Below are 17,592 nucleotides of genomic sequence, written 5' to 3'. Positions count from 1 at the left end.
AATGTTATAAGACAGGAATTTTGCAGATGAGATTAAGGTAAAGCTTTTGTGATGGGGAAGTTATCCTGGGTTATTCAGGTGGGTATAGTATAGTCGCATGGTACTTAATGGAAGAGGTTAGAGAGTCAAGATGGAAAAGGAGATGACCATATTAGAAACTGTGGGAGGAAGGGCATTGTGATGTGGGGCCAAGAACCAACCTATGAAGACAGCTTTTAAGGCAGTTCTAGTGCAAGCATGAACAGGGCAGGTTTACTGTCGACTCAGGCAGACTGATAAAGGAGAGTCCTGGAGCCCTTGATGGATTTTTACAAGCCTTTAGTACTCAGGGAACAGATACACAGGCACATCAGGCAGGGCGGCTAGCATGCAAAGAGGTAGGCTTGGGCTATATAGGGGGGCTGGGAGGCTCTGTTGCACTCTTTCTCTGGCCTCTCTCGATGTTCTCAGTCTTGTATTGTCTTGTGGTCTTGCTTCAGAGTGGTTCTCCTCGAGATAGTCTTGTCTCTGCTTGACACCTTTTCTCCATCTCTGGGCACAGGTGTGAGCATTTACTCATGTGCATGCCCATGCTCTCTGGGCCCAGGTGTCCATAATTACAGCATGCATGCCCTGCCCCCACCCCCCTTGGCCCGGGGCATGCACACTAGTGGTAGCTGGGCAGAAAAAAGCCTGATAACTTCATTTACCCTACAGCAGGAAAGGCAAAGAGACAGAATCTCCAGAAAGGTCACCATCCCTGCCTATACTTTCATTTTAGTCCAGGGAGAATGACTGGATTTCTGACTCCCAGAACTCTAAGAGAAAAAAAAAATTGTGTTAAGCCACTAGTTTGTGTTCATTTGTTATAGCGGCAACAGGAAACTAGTACGCATTTTATAGTGAGAATTGGGAGAGGTTGCACAATTAAGACTGGAACTGGGTTTTTAAATTTTGGTTTGTCTGACTGCAAAGTCACAGCCTCTTCTACTTCATCAGTGTAGGGTAAAGAAAATATCAGGCTTTTCTGCCCTTCCGCCATCAGGATAGATGATGGATCCTTGTCCTGAATGCATGCCTGATGGCGGGCACCTGGAGTAGGGTGTGGGCATAGGTAGATGGGATTCAGCTGAGCTAAGACTGTGCTTTTAAGGGCGGCGTCACGGGGGGGACGCGAGCAGCCCCAGCCAGCAGCAGCAGAACCCGAAAGAGAAGCCGAGAAGCAGCAGAATGAACGCTAGAGAGCCCAGATAGAGTGAAGACTTGCTGGGGGCTGGGAGGCCTGCCAGCCTCCCAGCCCCCCAGCCAGCACCCCTACCTGTCATATGCCTGGTGAACCCCAAATAAAAAACCTGCAAAACTACTGAGGACTCTGACTCCTCCTTTACCCGATCTGCATGGGATCAGAAAACCTGCCTTGTGCCCATGTCCTGCCTTTACAATTGGCGTAAGTCGGCAAGATCCATGCAGACGGGTATTGGAGCCCTCCGAAGACCTGGAGGGACTAAGGAGAACAGACTTTGCCTGTGACGACGCTGGAGGCACCATGGCGGTATAGAAGATGGATAAGTCCACGAGCTACAGGATGAGACCTGGCGTGAAGGAGACGCCCGAAAGGACCAGCCAACGACACCGGAAAGGACCAGCCAACGACACCGGAAAGGACCAGCCAACGACACCGGAAAGGACCAGCCAACGACACCGGAAAGGACCAGCCAATGACCCCTGAGGCAGCAGGCCATTGCTGAAGCAGGGAGAGGCCAATGGACTGATAGACTGATTAACTGATGATTTTGGACTGACAATCCCGCCAGAAGGCGGAGGACCTTAGCAGGTTATGTTTATTTTTTGAGAATCTGGGGGTGGCCAGTGGGCCTAGATGGCCAAAAGCAGCCTGTGTATGCCCAGTGGCCAGGTGGAGGAGAAAAGCCAACTAAGGTGGCAAAAGCTGGTACTGATGCTAAGTTGAGAAGCCCTAAAGCGGCTGTTAAGCAGCCTGGGTATGCTGAAGCCCTGTGAGTCTCGTAAAATCACCTGTGGGTGATGCCCTGCTCATTCTTGAGTGAGGGTGAGGAGCTGAGGAGCCCGTCCTTGGGGGACGGGTGGGGAATGTGGCTTGGGGTGGAGCCCAAGCCAAATGCAAAGTTTGGATCCCCAACCCATGTGCTTGTGCAGTGGGTTGGCTTGAGAGCAGGGGTCTGTGAGTCGCATGGGTGGCCATGAAGGCCGAGTGTTGGAGCGACTGCAGACAGAAACCCTGAGGGTTGGCGATTACCCCCAACAGAATAAAATTGCCAATCCCAGAGCTAGTGCATCCTGGGGGTGGATGCTGTGTGTGCCTTGTACCGAGACTACAGCCAGAGAAGGCCAGGAAGCCTGACAGCTCCTGGTGTGATATAGTAGATGCCGTGAGTGATTCCCCTCCCTCGTATGAGCAGTGCCTTCGGCAGCAGATTTGGTGGCTCATCTGCTGGTACCAATAATTGTCTTTTGCACTAGGTTGGTGCCCTGCCTGGACTTATTTGTGTTCTGTTGTATTTTGTTATATTGTATTTTGTTATATTGTGATGTATTTGCTTTTGTGGGCCATGGCTGCATTGTTTGTTTAGAAAATTGTATATGTATGTATAGACTGTATGGCAGAAAACCCTGAGGGGGTGGACTGTAGGGTAAAGAAAATATCAGGCTTTTCTGCCCTTCCGCCATCAGGATAGATGATGGATCCTTGTCCTGAATGCATGCCTGATGGCGGGCACCTGGAGTAGGGTGTGGGCATAGGTAGATGGGATTCAGCTGAGCTAAGACTGTGCTTTTAAGGGCGGCGTCACGGGGGGGACGCGAGCAGCCCCAGCCAGCAGCAGCAGAACCCGAAAGAGAAGCCGAGAAGCAGCAGAACGAACGCTAGAGAGCCCAGATAGAGTGAAGACTTGCTGGGGGCTGGGAGGCCTGCCAGCCTCCCAGCCCCCCAGCCAGCACCCCTACCTGTCATATGCCTGGTGAACCCCAAATAAAAAACCTGCAAAACTACTGAGGACTCTGACTCCTCCTTTACCCGATCTGCATGGGATCAGAAAACCTGCCTTGTGCCCGTTCCTGCCTTTACAATCAGGCTATCAGAAGAGTGAGGTATCTGTGTTGGGGTGGGGAGAGGCAAAGTTGGGAGGTAGGGAAGAGGGCAGGGAACTCATTGGGGCCAGAAAGAGAGAAAAGGTGCTGGGGAGAGGGACTTGGGGTTCACAGGCAGGAAATGGCTCTCACTTCATTTAACTGAGGTTAGGCCTGCCCATACATAACCTCTCCTTTCCCATAAGGCCTCTGTCCATGCCCTTTCCAGCTTTGTGGCCAGTGGAGCTAGTTTTAGGCAGTTGAAGTGGGGAAGAGAGAACAGTCAGGATGCACTGCTGGGGAAGGGATATTTCTGATGGATTAAATTGGAACTCTGAATGTATTTTCCCATGGAAACATTGCTGCATGCTTATTAAACAATTTGTATCATGAGTACTCTTATTTCAAGTTTATTATGAGTTGAATAAACTTGTGGGTTACCCTGAGACTCCAACTACTATTTATGATAGTGTTACTATAGGAAAATACATTTCTAAGTCTCCAAAAAAAGTAAATTATAATATAATTTTGGAACTGCAAGTTTTTATAAACTTGGGGACAGACTAGTAATCTGATGTTTGCCCAGAATGTTTGTACTTAGATTGAGATGTTCAGATGTTCTAGTAACGTCCAAAAGGTCTCAGGGTCTTTCCATTGTGTTGGGTTGCATTTAGAATAAATGTTGTTGATATTACTTGAGCTAAATGTATTGTGTTAGAGATGAATTTTTTTTTTTTTATTATGTGGAAATGTTGATTGTATAGGAAGTCTGGATCCCAGTTTCTCCCTTATTAATTCAGCTTGGGGTCATTTAGTTGTAGTGCTTATTCAGTACAGCTGTTGGCTTTTAAATCTAATGATGAAGTTGTAATTCCATTGCCAAATCTATTTTAACAGTTTGCTTCCACAACTCCTTACCAAGTTATTTTCTGTGATGACTTTTCAGCTAATATTCCTAAGCTTCTTCCGGTTTCAGTACTTCTTGGTTGGGGTTGGTAGTAGGAGTGGGGATGTTGAAGAAAGGAAAAATGGGATAGATTTAGGAATATTTTGCATTGTGTATGGTTTTCTAGGCAGTTTTCTGTAGGTTTCAACACAAAAAACTTGCTACATATCACTGTGTATACATCTAAGTGCAGATGATTACAGTGAAGTTGATTGGATTTTTAAGCTCTCAAATAGAATGCTGTAATTGTGCTTATAAAGTACAATGTATTCATTTTGTGTATGTGTCTTATCTGATAAGTCTTATTTGAGACCAGCTGACTACAGGAGAAACAAAAAGAAAATCGGTGGATGTCTGATATTCAAGCCATTTTGTTTTAATAAAACTTACAAATCTCTAGGAGTAAATGAGAGAATGAATGGAAAATTAAATGCATCTGCTTTCTGCAGGGGATTATCTTGTGTTTTGTGTTTAGTTTTATAGCCTTCATAAATGTTGATCAGTTTGTTTATTGCAAGGATTAAATGAGATAATTTATGTGAAAATTTCCAACAGGTTCTGGCAAGTAGTAGGTGCTTAACAAACATTTCCTGACATTTAGATTTGAATCTAAATGTCATAGGTAGTATCATGGCTCACTAATCAATTAGATTCTTCCTATTTTGGCATTTTGTGTATAATTTGGTTTTTCACTGCTAACATTGGAGATAGCAATTATTCTTTCTTTTCTGGGTGTTCTTAGGATGAATTGAGTGATGTTATCGATATTAAGGATCCAGATTTCACTCCTGCTGCTGAGCGAAGGCAAAAACGCTTGTCTGCTGAGCTGGCCAAATTTGATTCTGATCATTATCTGTGAGTATGGGGTATTTTGAGAATTAATTTACTAGAAATTTATTTAAACATTTGTGTCTTTTAAACTATGCTGGACACCCACTTTTTGGATTCTAGAAATTAGTGATGTCTCAAAACCTTCATTGACTATTAACTAACCTACAGCTGTTACGCCTCTGTGATCTTTGTAAAATGTTGCTTATTTATAGTTCATTCATAGTTCATTTTAGAACTAGAGAATTTTAGAACAGTGTATTCTTCAGAATATTTCCACTTAATTTAGGTAGACTTTCCACTGTGATGAATGGTTTTATATAAATGAAAATGTTTCAGTTTTCTTTAAGAATTTATATCTCCCTAGCCTCCCCAGCGCAGCGGTTGAACGCTGGGTTGCAAAGCTTCCTGCAGCCTCTGCAGTGCTGGTTCGATCCCTGTCCAATGGCGTGGGTCCCACATGGCACGCAGACCTCTCCTGCAGCCCGCTGCTCCCCTCAGCAGTGTACTTCATCAGTCTGCCTGCTCTGCGCTCCCCTCTGGTTCTGGTGAATCTCCCTGTACTGCATTTCTTGGCTGATTCAGGGTATTCCTAATGCTGCCATCCACTAGCACTTGTAATTCAGGATATTTCAAATTAAAAAATATTTTCTTGTAGTAGGGTATAAATAAATGTAATGTTAAGTTTTGCTATATTTCCCACCTGCATTAATTGTGTCTTTAGCCATATATGTCTCTATCAGGCTTATATTTGCCTGAGGAACTTATCTAACCTAAGTAATCACTTCTAATTAACCTAAGTAATCACTTGTGATGCGTTTCATTGGCCAGGATAGCAGCACTCATTCCAAAGAAAGTGATTGTTACCTGGCTTCTTTGGACACTGGACTCTTTAGGATGTACCTCACATGTTGACATAGATTATTAGTCTTACTGAGCTCTGGACCAGCAGTTGCTTAAACTTACATATTTGCCACTATAATGATCATAGTGCTTTCAGTTTACCAAGTACTTTCATACAATTATTTAAATTGGTTTTCAAAGAACAGGAAGGGGGGAGGTTAAGGGACTTGCCCAAGATCATACTTCTATCAAGTGGCTTGGCTAGAACTTGAGAAGAGTCTTTCCAAATCTGTCATTTTGTATTTCTTTTTTATATACACTCTTATAGTTTAACCTCTGTTGCTCTTGCTATTAACATTCTGTCTCCTGTTACACAGTGGGAGGCAAATTGGAATGGCAGAATGTAACTTGTGATGTGCAAATGCATTGAGTGATGTGTAGTGATAAATGGTTGAACTATTCAGCATCCTGGGAAGCTGGATAAGAGCAGAGAACCTGTTATATTTTGGAGGACATCTGAGAAAGTTAACTCTATTTACATTGCTGTTTCTAATTACTTTTATCGCTCCAATTGTGATTTTAAAGGTCCACTGAAGAATAATTTGAAGGAAACTATTTAAATCATACTGCATATTTAAAGTGGAAATTTCATTGTCAGCAAATTTCTCGGGCAAGTACAAAAACAGAATAAGTTTTACAAGACTGAAATTTCACGTGGGAGGAAGCTTAATTAGAAGAACTGCCTATCTCCTCTCTTCTTGAAACCAGGAGAATATCTATGTGGCCTGAGAGAATTAGGAAATTGCAATTTATAGTTAGCAATATATAAGATGCCCTTATTTTTTTCTATGTTTTCTGTTTCTTTATGCAGAAGCTCATTTTTTAAAAAAGTAAGATATACAAAATGTTCTTTCCATGTCTTAAGGATGAGTCTTAGTGGTTTAAATTTAGTCATGGACAAGTCAGTGGGAGTTGTGAGGTAAAGGTTCTTTGTGACTTTTTGGTTGCAGACTTTGGCTTATTGTAATTTTTGTATTACTCATTACTCATTTTATATTAGGTGACTGACTCACCCCCAAATGAAGCGCAAGTACAATTCTCTTAAATTTGCAATGAAAAAAAATTTTCAGTGTTTTTTTTTTTTTTTTTGCTGTTGTACATGGATAATACAACGTCCATTAACACAATGGAGGAAAAAGATTTACTTAAAATTATTATCTATCACGCGTGCATTATTATCTTGCATATTTACAGATATTAATTAAATACACATGCATAATATATGATATATATTATGTTAATGTAATAGATGACACTTTGTCCTTATAAGTCATGATATATCCTGGTATTTTTAAGTGCTTAAGGAAAACTAATTTTAATTTCAATCTGTAGCAGAATACAGTGGGGTAAGTTGATTAAATAGAAAAATTTATACATTTCAACAGCACAGGTTTCAGTTGTGTGTTATTTTGTTTTATGTTTTGCTGTGTTTTATAGCACAACAGAGTACTGGGTATATATATAATAGGTGAGCCCATAAATATTTATTGTTTTTGATTATCCATTTTATGCCATTTGTAATTTCTTTTGGATATTATTTTTTACAATAGGATAAGTTGAGGGCATCTTGAAACATTAAATAGTCCTTTTTCTTTTAATATAGCTAAGTCTTCCTATTTGTCTTACTGAAGGTAGTTTTTTTCCCCTCTCCTGGCAAATTATTTGTAATTGTTGGCTTATTTTTTACCCTACCCTAGTCTTAAACTCTTGCCTATTTAATTCCTTGGGAGGAGAAATATTTAGAAGAATTTGGTCAATGTTCTAAATATCTGTGAGATTTAAAAAATTTGTGAGATAAGAAAAGGGAACAAAAATATATAACACTTGGGGTGTCATTTTAAACAGGTATTTTTGTCCTATAATTTTGTTAAAGATGATGTATACTGACCAGGCTTTGGGATTTATTGAGATCTCAAGAGTAAATTTTTTTTAAAGATTTATTTACTTATGCATACAAGAACTGGGATACAGACCAGAGGTGTGGGAGGTGGGAGGATTCACCAGAGATAGAGCAGGGAACAGAACAGGCAGACTGACTGAAACACACTGCTGAGGGGAGCATGGGCGAGTCAGGAGAGGCCTGCTGCACCATGTGGGTAGCTCCTCTGGCCGGCCGGGGTTTGAACTCCTGCTACAGAGGCTGCGGATAGCTTCGCAGTGCTGTGCTTAACCCCTTGCGCCACCAGGGAGGCCAGATCTGAAGAGTAATTAATGAGTTTCAGAAGATTTCCTTCTTCCAAGGTAGCTATTTATACAAAACACCAAGTTTAGGAAAAAACATTAGAATAAATTTTTTTAATTCATTTTTCATGTGTGCACATATTTGTTCCAGATATTTGTTTGAATGAATTATGTGCCAAGCATTATGGTAGACAGTATAGAGAGTGGTGACTACAACAAGCATGTTGTACTTGTGGGGTTATGTTCTAGTAGAGAAGTATTTTGATTGTGATCAGTGCTATGAAGAAAAGCCAGGTTAAGTGTTTAGGGATGGGGCATCTCGCTGATCCCGTTTTAACATGTCCAAAATCAAGCTCATCAATTTATCTGTAAAGTCTTCTTAACTTTTCTGTTTGATGGAGTGCCCCATTTTTCACCTCAGTTCCTACCTTAGAAACCTGGGATTCATCTTTGACTTCTTATCTCATGTATCCAATCATTCCTGAGGTTTTATCATTTATCTCTTTACTCTTTCTTTTCCTCCATCTGTTTCTGTCCTTCTCTGTGTCTGGCTTATTGCAGCAATTTCCTGGCTAAGTAGCACACTCCATCCAGCCCAGGCTTCAATCTTAAACCACTTGTTTGAGTTCTTAAGCACTGAAAATGAAAATTGGCTAACACTGTTAACTGGGTTCTCTTTTGCTCAGAGCATAAGCTTCCAGCTCCTTAGCATGATATAGAAAGTTCTCTGTTATTTGGACCCTGCCTGCCTCTATAGCTCTCTTTTGCTACTCTCTGCCCACATTTTATATTGGAGCAGTAAAAGGAAGATTCCGTTTCCGATCTGTGCCACTTGCTTCTCATATACTTTTTACTTATGGTTTGCCTTCGCTGGCTACTTTCTCCCCACGCCATCTTGCCTGAATCACTCTTACCACCCTTAAGACTAAGTTCACAGCTGTTGACACCCTCCCTCCCAGACTGGCAGTGGAAGTGCTCCTGTGTTATATAGCTCATCTTGTTTTTACCCCATTTTTTTTTTCCCGCAACATTCTGGTGTTGTGGTATCTATGGTTCCCATTAATTTGTGGGTTCCTGAGGGGTAGGGAGTGAGTCTGAGAGATCTTCATCTCCCTGTCGCTGCATGTAGAGGGCACTCAGAGAATGTACATTGTTGTCATCTTGAAACCTGAAAACAGTTAATTCTAGAAAGTAGAATGTCAGTCAACTTCAGATCTTGTTCATAAAACTATCATAATGGTCAATGTAAAGAATAACTCATCATAGCTAAATTACTGGGAATGTATTCTGTTTTACTCAGTCATCACTTGAACATTATAAATTTTTTCAATGGGGAGGGTAAGTGCATGGTGGTCTTAGAGATAACAGTTCACAGAGCCATTTTTTTTAAAATTATTTTTCCCCTGGAGAAAAGCCAGCATCTTTTCAGATGGGCTCTTCTTCCACCCTTGTTTTATTTATTTTTAATTTTTTTTAATATTTATTACATCATCCTTCATTTTTGTACAATGTATGATTTCCTGTGAAATTCCCACCACCAATTCACCTGTGCACAATCACCATAGTCCTTTGTGCTCTTCCCACCCCTGTCCTGATCCCTCTCCCTCTTCTTCCCCTGCAGAATATTTCTGGTCTATGGTTGCCTGTTGCCTGTTGATTTTGATTTTTACTTTATTATAATTTTTTTTATTCCTGATCCCTTATTAGGTTCCTCTACATTCCTCCTATAAGTGAAACCATCCTATATTTTTCTTTTTCTTTCTGGCTTGTTCGCTGAGCATAATCCCTTCCAGCTCCATCCATGTTGCTGCAAATGGCATGAATTTATTCTTTTTGATTGCTGAGTAATATTCCATTGTGTACCACATTCAATCATCTATTTGCATAGCTTACCTATTGTAAATAGTGCTGCAATAAATATAGGCGTGAAGGTGTCCTTTTGAATTAATGTTTTTGTGCTCCTTTGGGTAGATCCCTAGGAGTGGAATGCTGGATCATATGGATGCTCCATTTTTAGTAGTTTGAGAAACCTCCACACAACTTTCCATAGGGGTTGGACTAGTTGCATTCCCACCAATTCCACCCTTGTTTTAAATGTCCTCATTGCTTCAGTGTCCAAGGCTCTTTCTGCCAGTTCTCTCTGGGTGATTCCATCTTCTTCTGGCTTCAGTAACTGTCCCATATGTCTGTCTTGTGCATCACACTTATATGTCTCACTGCTTTTAGGATAGATCACTGTGTATATCTCCTAAAAGGATACCTAAAGTTCAACCTGTTGTAACCAGATGTCATTGTTTCTTCAGTCATATCTGTTAGATCCCTGTGTTCCTGTCTAAGAAAAGGACACCATGGGCCACTGAATTGTCAAGGCCAGAACTTGCACATTAACTGTGACCCTTGGCTCCCTTGATTACTATATCCTAAGGATTCTACCTTCTGACTGTAGGTGACATCTACCCACTTTGCTCCACATGCACTGCCACTGTTCTATTGTAGGCCACCATTATTTCTGCTTCTTCAGGCTTGACTCTTTAAGTTATATTCCAGACTGCAGTGAGAATGAAGTGAAACACACTGATGTCAGCCCCCTATTGAAAAGCTTTCGTTATTCAGTTCTTCAATTTTTAAATTGAGATGACACTGGTTTACATTGGATTCAGAGAATAGGATCACAACCCCTTAGATGCATGTCACCACACCAAACCCACCACCAAGACACCTATAGTCTTCTACTGTAGTCCATTGTGCCCCCTCTCTACTTTGCTCTCCCCTTTTTTCCCCACTGGTAGATTCAGTCCTACCCTCAGATTTCTAAACATTTTTATTGCTTTGGTTTTGGTCTGACCTTTTGTTTTGATTCTTTATATTCCACATTAAGTGAAACATCCGGAATTTGTTTTTTTACCTTCTCACTTATTTCACTTAGCATTGTTCCCTCCATGTTGTTGTAAATGACAGTTTTTTATTTTTTTTTTTTTTTTTTTTTTTTTTTTTTTTTTTTTTGTAGCTGAGTAGATATACCTTTTTGTAGATATACCACATCCTAATCCACTCATCTGCTCTTGGGCACTTACATTGTTTCTATAACTTGGATATTATAAGTAGTGCTGCAGTGAACATGGTAGTACATGTATTTCTTTGAATTAGTGTTTCTGTATTCTTTGGGTGGATACTCAGGAGTGGAATTGCTGGATCATATGATAGATCCATTTTTAATATTTTGAGAAATCTCTATACTGTTTTCCATAGGGAATGGACAAGTATACATTCCTACCACAGTGTGTGAAGGTTCCTTTTTTCTCCACATCCTCACCAACACTTGTTGTTTCTGGTCCTTTTGACGGTGACATTCTCACAGATATGAAGTATCTCATTTTGGCATGCATTTCCCCAACAATAAGTAATAATGAGCATTTTTTCATATGCCTGTTGGCAATCTGTTTGTCTTTGGAGAACTGCCTATTTAGCTCTTCTGCCCATGTTTTAATTGGGTCCTTTGTTTTATTTTTGTTGAGTTATATGAGATCTTTATATATCTTTATGTTCAGCCCCTTTCCATATGTATGATGTACAGTCATCTTTCCCAATCACTTGGATGTCTTTTTGGTTTAATGATAACTTTTTTCTGGTGTGTGAAAGCATTTTAGTTTGAGGTAGCCCCAGTTGTTTATTTTCTCTTGTTTTTTTTTCTTGCTTTTGTAAATAAATCCATAGAGACATCAGTGAAGCCTTTGTTGTGGGGTTTTGCCAATTTTTTTTTTAAAGATTTATTTATTTATGCATACAAAAGCTGGGGTACAGGCCTGAGCTGTGGGGGGTAAGAGGATTCACCAGAGACAGAGTGGGGAACAGAACAGGCAGATTGACTGAAATACACTGCTGAGGGGAGCAGCGGGCAAGTCAGGAGAGGCCTGCTGCCCCCTTTGTTTTGCTTCCTGGCTGCCTGGGGATCGAACTCGTGCTGCAGAGGCTGAGGACAGCTTCATAGGTTGCGTCTTAACCCCTTGTGCCACCAGGGAGGCCCAGTTTTGCCAATTTTTAAAAAAATGTATTTTATGGTTTTGGGTCTTATGTTCATGTCTTTAATCCATTATCAGTTAATTTTTGTGTAAGTTGTGAGATGGTGCTCTAGTTTCATTCTTTTGCATGTGGCTGTCCATTTTTTTCAATACCATTCATTATGGAGATTTTCCTTTCTTGAGAGTACCTTTCTTGTAAATTAGCTGTCTTTTTATGTACAGGTTTATCTCTGGGCTCAGTTCTATTCCATTGGTCTGTATATGTTTTTATTCCAGTACCATGTTGTTTTAATGTAGTTCTGTAGTATAGTTAATGTGATTGTAAATGGGATTGTTTTCTTTTGATTATACCTTGTTTGCATATAGATAGAAATGGAACTGATTTTTGTAAATTGATTTTGTTACCAGCAACTTTATTATTTTTTTTTAGTTTTGAGCTCCCTCAGCTCAGGGCTTCTCTTCTTCTTTTTTTAATTTTTATTTATTTTTGCATAGAAGATCTGGGTTCTAGGCTAGAGGGGTGTGTGTGTGTGGGGGGTGTGTGTGTGTGTGTGTAAGAGGATTTACCAGACACGGAATGGGGAGCAGAACAGGAAGATTTAGTGAAATACACTGCTGAGGGGAGCAGCAGGGGAGACAGGAGAGGTCTGCTGTGCCATATGTGGTTTAGCTCCCTGACTGGGGATAGATCTCAAGTCTTTGAGATGGTCCAAAGCGATTGAAACACTGAAACTTAACCCCTAGGCCACCAGGGAGGCCCTTTAAGTGTATTGATTTACTGTATTAATTAGTTTTTAGTGGAATCTTTAGGGTTTTCTATGTATATTATCAAGTTATTTGCAAATGTGACAGTGATAGTTTTACCTTTTTTGTTTCAAATTTGTATTCCTTTTATATCCTTCTGTTACCTATAATTGCTCTATCTATGACTTCAATACTGTGTGAAAGTGGACATTTTTGTCCTGTAGTAGATCTTAGAGAAAAAGCTTTCAGGCTTTCAGCATTGAGTATGGTATTAGCTATACATTTGGCATATATGATGATTATTATGTTGAGATATGCTCCATTATCCCATTTTTGGGAGTTTTTATCATAAATGGCTATTGAATCTTGTCATGCATGTTCTCTGTATTGATCATATGATTTTCATCTTTCCATTTGTTGATGTGGTGAATTGCAGTGACTGATTATTTGGATTTTGGACCATTCTTGTGTCCCTGGAGTAAATTCTACATTGTCATGATATATAGTCATTTTGATGTGTTGTTAAATTTGGTTTACTAGAGTTTTGTTGAAAATTTTTGCATCTCATGTTCATCAAGGAAATTGGCCTGTAATTTTCCTTTTTTGTGATATCCTTCTCTGCTTTTGGTATCAGAGTGATGTTGGCCTTATAGATTGTTTGGAAACATTCCATCTTTTTCAAATTTTTTGAACGTTTTGAGAAAGATTAGTATTAGTTCATCTTTGAAGGTTTGACAGAACTGACTTGTGAAACCATTTGGCCTGAGCTTTTGTTTTTTTAAGAAACTTCTATCTTCTGTTTCAATTTCCTTGCTTGTAATTGGTCTGTCCAGGTTTTCTATTTCTTTTGAGAGGGTCGTAGTTTCCTTAGAATTTGTCCATTTCCTCGAGGTTATTCAGTTTGCTGGCTCATAGATTTGTGGTCATTGCTTATGGTTTGCTGTATTTCTGAAATGTCAATTATAACTTCTTTTTCATTTCTGATTCTATTTATTGGAATTTCTCCCGTTTCTGCCCTTAGTTTGTCTAGCTAGAGGTTTGTCTATTATGTTAACTTTTGACAAAAAGCCATCTTTTGGTTTTGTTGATCTCTTGTACTTTTTGATTTCTGTTTCATTTATTCTGCTCTAATTTTTATTATTTCCTTACTTCTACTGGCTTTTGGCTATCTGTGTTCTTTTTCTACTTCTTTAGGCTGTAAGGTAAAATTATTTACTTGAGCTCTTTTTTCTTGATGTGGGCCTGTATTGCTAAACACTTCTTTCTTAGTAGTGCTTTTGCTATTCCTCTAGGTTCTGATGTTGTGTCTTCATTTTATTTTGTCTCAAGGAATTTTTTTTCTTTTTTTTAAGTTTTTTTTAATATTCCCCATAAAATTGCACCCCCCTTATGTTGACCCCAATCTCTCCTCCCCCCACTCCCCCCCATAGTGTGTCTCTGGTTTATAGTTGCTTGTTGATTTTGATTTTTTCTTTATTATAGTTATTCTTTTTCCTGGTCCCTTATTTAGGTTTTCTAGATTCCTGCTATGAATGAGACCATCCGGTATTTTTGTTTTTCTTTCTGGCTTATTTCGCTGAGCATGATCCTTTCTAGCTCCATCCATGTTGCTGCAAATTGCATGAGTTTATCTGTTTTGATTGCTGAGTAATATTCCACTGAGAATATATATATATATATAACATCTTCTTGATCCAGTCATCTATTTTTGGGCATTTGGGTTCTTTCCAAAGCTTGGCTATTGTAAACAGTGCTGCTATAAACATAGGGGATCAGGTGTCCTTTTGAATGAATGTTTCTGTGTCATTTGAGTAAATACCTAGGAGTGGAATTGCTGGATCATATGGAAGCTCTATCTCTAGTAGGTTGGGGAATCTCCATACAGCTTTCTGTAGTGGTTTGACCAGTTTGCACTCCCACCAGCAGTGCAGGAGAGTTCTTTTTCTCCACATCCTTGCCAACATTTGTTGTTGCTAGTTTTTTTTTAAAAAAGATTTATTGATTGATTGATTGATTGATTTATACATACAAGCACTGGGTACAGTCAGAAGCGTGGGAGGGTGAGAGAACTCACCAGAGTCAGAGCAGGGAGCAGAGCAGGCAGAAGGACCGAAGTACACTGCTGAGGGGAGCAGCGGGCGGCAGGAGAGTTCTGCACACCATGTGGGACTCTCCTCCTGTGGCCAGGGAGCAGCTGGGGATCGAACCGGCACTGCAGAGGCTGCGGGCAGCTTCGCAACCCAGAGCTCAACCGCTGCGCCACCAGGGAGGCCCTGTTGCTAGTTTTTTTTGATATGTGCCATTCTCACTGGTGTAAGATGGTATCTCATGGTAGTTTTGATTTGCATTTCCCTGATTACAAGTGATGTTGAACATTTTTTCATATGCCTGTTGGCCATTTGCATTTCCTCTTTGGAGAAGTTTCTTTTTAGCTCTTCTCCCCATTTTTTGACTGGATTATTTTTTGTTTTTGATGAGTCTCATCAGCTCTTTGTAGAGTTTTGTGATAAGTCCTTTATCATTAGTGTTGTGTGCAAAAATTTTCTCCCAGTTGGTGGGGTTTCTCCTTGTTTTGGTTATTGTCTCTTTTGCTGTGCAGAAACTCTTTAATTTGATGTAGTCCCAGCTGTTTATCTTTGCCTTCACTATCACTGCTTTGGGTGATGTGTCTGTAAAGATGTCTTTGATGTGCATGTCATGTAGTGTTTCGCCTATATTTCCTTCTATATATTTTATGGTTTCAGGTTTTATGTCTAGTTCATTAATCCATTTTGAGTAGGTTTTTGTGCATGATGTGAGGTAGTAGTCAAGTTTCATTCTTTTGCATGTAGTGACCCAGTTTTCCTAGTACCATTTATTGAACAAACTTTTTTTGTTTCATTGCTTATTCTTTGCTCCTTTGTCAAAGATTAGTTGACCATAAATCTATGGGTTTATTTCTGGGTTTTCTGTTTGGTTCCATTGGTCAGTGTGTCTGTTATTGTTCCAAACCATGCAGTTTTGATCATTATGGCTTTGTAGTATAGTTTGAAGCCTGGGCATGTGATGCCTCCATTCCCTTCTTTTTTTTTTCAGGAGGATTTTGGCTATTTGGGGTTTTTGGTGATTCCATATGAATTTCATCAATATTTTTTCTGTTTCTTTGAAGAATGACATTAAAATTTTATTGGAATAGCATTGAATTTGTGGATTGCTTTTGGTAGGATGGCCATTTTGATAATGCTTATTCTTCCAATCCATGAGCAGGGAATGTCTTTCCATTTCTTTGTGTCGTCTTCTTCTTTTTTTTTTTTTAGCAGTGTTTTATAGTGTTCTAATTTTCTACTCTTGTGTTATTCTTCTTTATTGGTGGAGTCAAAAGATTCTTTCCTTTATTATAATCTTACCAAAATCTGTGGTATTTGCAAACTCAGGACACATGCTAAACGTTAGTCACTTGTTTTTCAGATTTACTCCATCCCATCCCAGTCAAGTGAGGGGCTTTAGGGTAGGACTGGACTTCTGGGTACTTTCTATTTATAGAAATCAGAAATGTCAAATATCTTGGTAGTCAAATGCTTACTTTTCCTTTTATAGTGATTAGTGACTACAAAGAAAATAAATACATTATTCAGTTTTTCCTTGAAGTATTTCGAAGTAACAATCTGCATTTCTAGTGTAAATGTGATAATACATTTTAAAAATGAAAAACAGTCTAATTCTGTATAATAAGCCATTCAGTTTTTTCCCCACAGAGCTGACTTTTTTGAGACTGAGGCGATTGAACAGGTTTTGAAGTATAATCCTTGGTGGACTGATATATATTCAAAAATGACAGCGTCTTTGGGAAAGAACCAGAAGCAAGAAAATTGTGCTGCGTTGGGTAAGAAATTCAAAATTAGGATCATTTGTTTGCTGCCTTCCCTATTATTAAGCTTACAGTTGTAATTACCTCATAAAGTTAAGATGTTATTTTGGTTTGCTAATTTTTGAATTGGGTCTTTACCCCTGACTGATAAAAGCCATTTAATCATTAGACTTACTTGTCTTGGGAAATTCTTTTGAAGTACGTTTTCCTTTTGATCAGTGGGGTCTTTTTTAAACTTAAAAAATTTTGAAGTCAATTTAGAACATTAGCATATAGGACATTTGTAGGTTTTGAGAGATCTTTTTCTCTGTGGTAGAACATTTGAGTGTCAGTAATGGTGAGAAAAACCCAGTTTTTATTCTCTCTGTTGGATGAATATGATATGTCCTCCCTAAATTTTTCCCAAGTAGTTTTATGTGGAAATGGGGCTAGTTGTTCTCATATTTTTACTTTACCAATTCTTGCCAGTGAAAGCTGAGCTGGGGTTTTATGAGCCTCAGGAGATTGCCATATTTAACAGTAAGCCAGATGTTATCTACAAAGAGTCCATTCTTAGATGGTCATCATATTACCCCCTTTTCTAAGTGGAAGGTTGGTACATTAAGTCTGTAAATTAGAATTAGGTTTCAATAAATCAAGAATTTGGGTGATTTCTACCAGATTGAGAGATATATTACCTCAGTTGCACAATAGACATTCATTCATAAATAATGAGACTCTTTCTACATTATTTTCAACAAATTCTTGATTTATATTTGAATTTATAAATCTTTTCAGAAACCTCCCGCATTATAAAGTATAGGGTTGCTTAGCTATAGATGCTATGTAGATCTGCTTAGATAATTTGCTTAAACTGAAATCATCAAGGCTATCTACTGGTCTGAGTCAGCTTCCCCAGTTTTAGCACAGTTAATGAGGTGGTATGGGAGGACTTTGGTGGTTGCATAGTTTTCTGTCCACAAGGGTGAGCTAGTTGCCCTAAAAATCAAGAGAAGGCTTTACCTTTGATTTAAATTTTAACATGCTCTACTTTGATCAGT

The 17,592-nt window shown here is 39.4% G+C and overlaps 1 protein-coding gene across 5 annotated transcripts in view; it reads left to right on the top strand.

The window, feature by feature from the left end:
* The window catches only part of SHQ1 (SHQ1, H/ACA ribonucleoprotein assembly factor), a 141,905-nt gene that overhangs the window by 21,735 nt on the left and 102,578 nt on the right, over positions 1-17,592 (top strand). For all 5 annotated transcript variants that reach the window (XR_005121881.2, XR_005121882.2, XR_005121876.2 and 2 more), the window contains exons 5-6: positions 4,773-4,885; positions 16,440-16,567. Coding sequence is in view for 2 of the 5 variants with exons in the window: in XM_037492829.2 (XP_037348726.1) it covers positions 4,773-4,885; positions 16,440-16,567 (241 nt within the window). In the remaining 3 variants the exon portion in view is untranslated. The remainder of the gene's footprint in view (positions 1-4,772; positions 4,886-16,439; positions 16,568-17,592) is intronic.

Source organism: Talpa occidentalis, unplaced genomic scaffold, assembly GCF_014898055.3.
Source record: "Talpa occidentalis isolate TD23 unplaced genomic scaffold, MPIMG_talOcc4v2.1 talOcc4.10, whole genome shotgun sequence".
Lineage (NCBI taxonomy): Eukaryota > Metazoa > Chordata > Mammalia > Eulipotyphla > Talpidae > Talpa > Talpa occidentalis.
The sequence above is the reverse complement of the archived record's forward strand: the minus strand, read 5'-3'. Positions and strand labels throughout refer to the sequence as shown.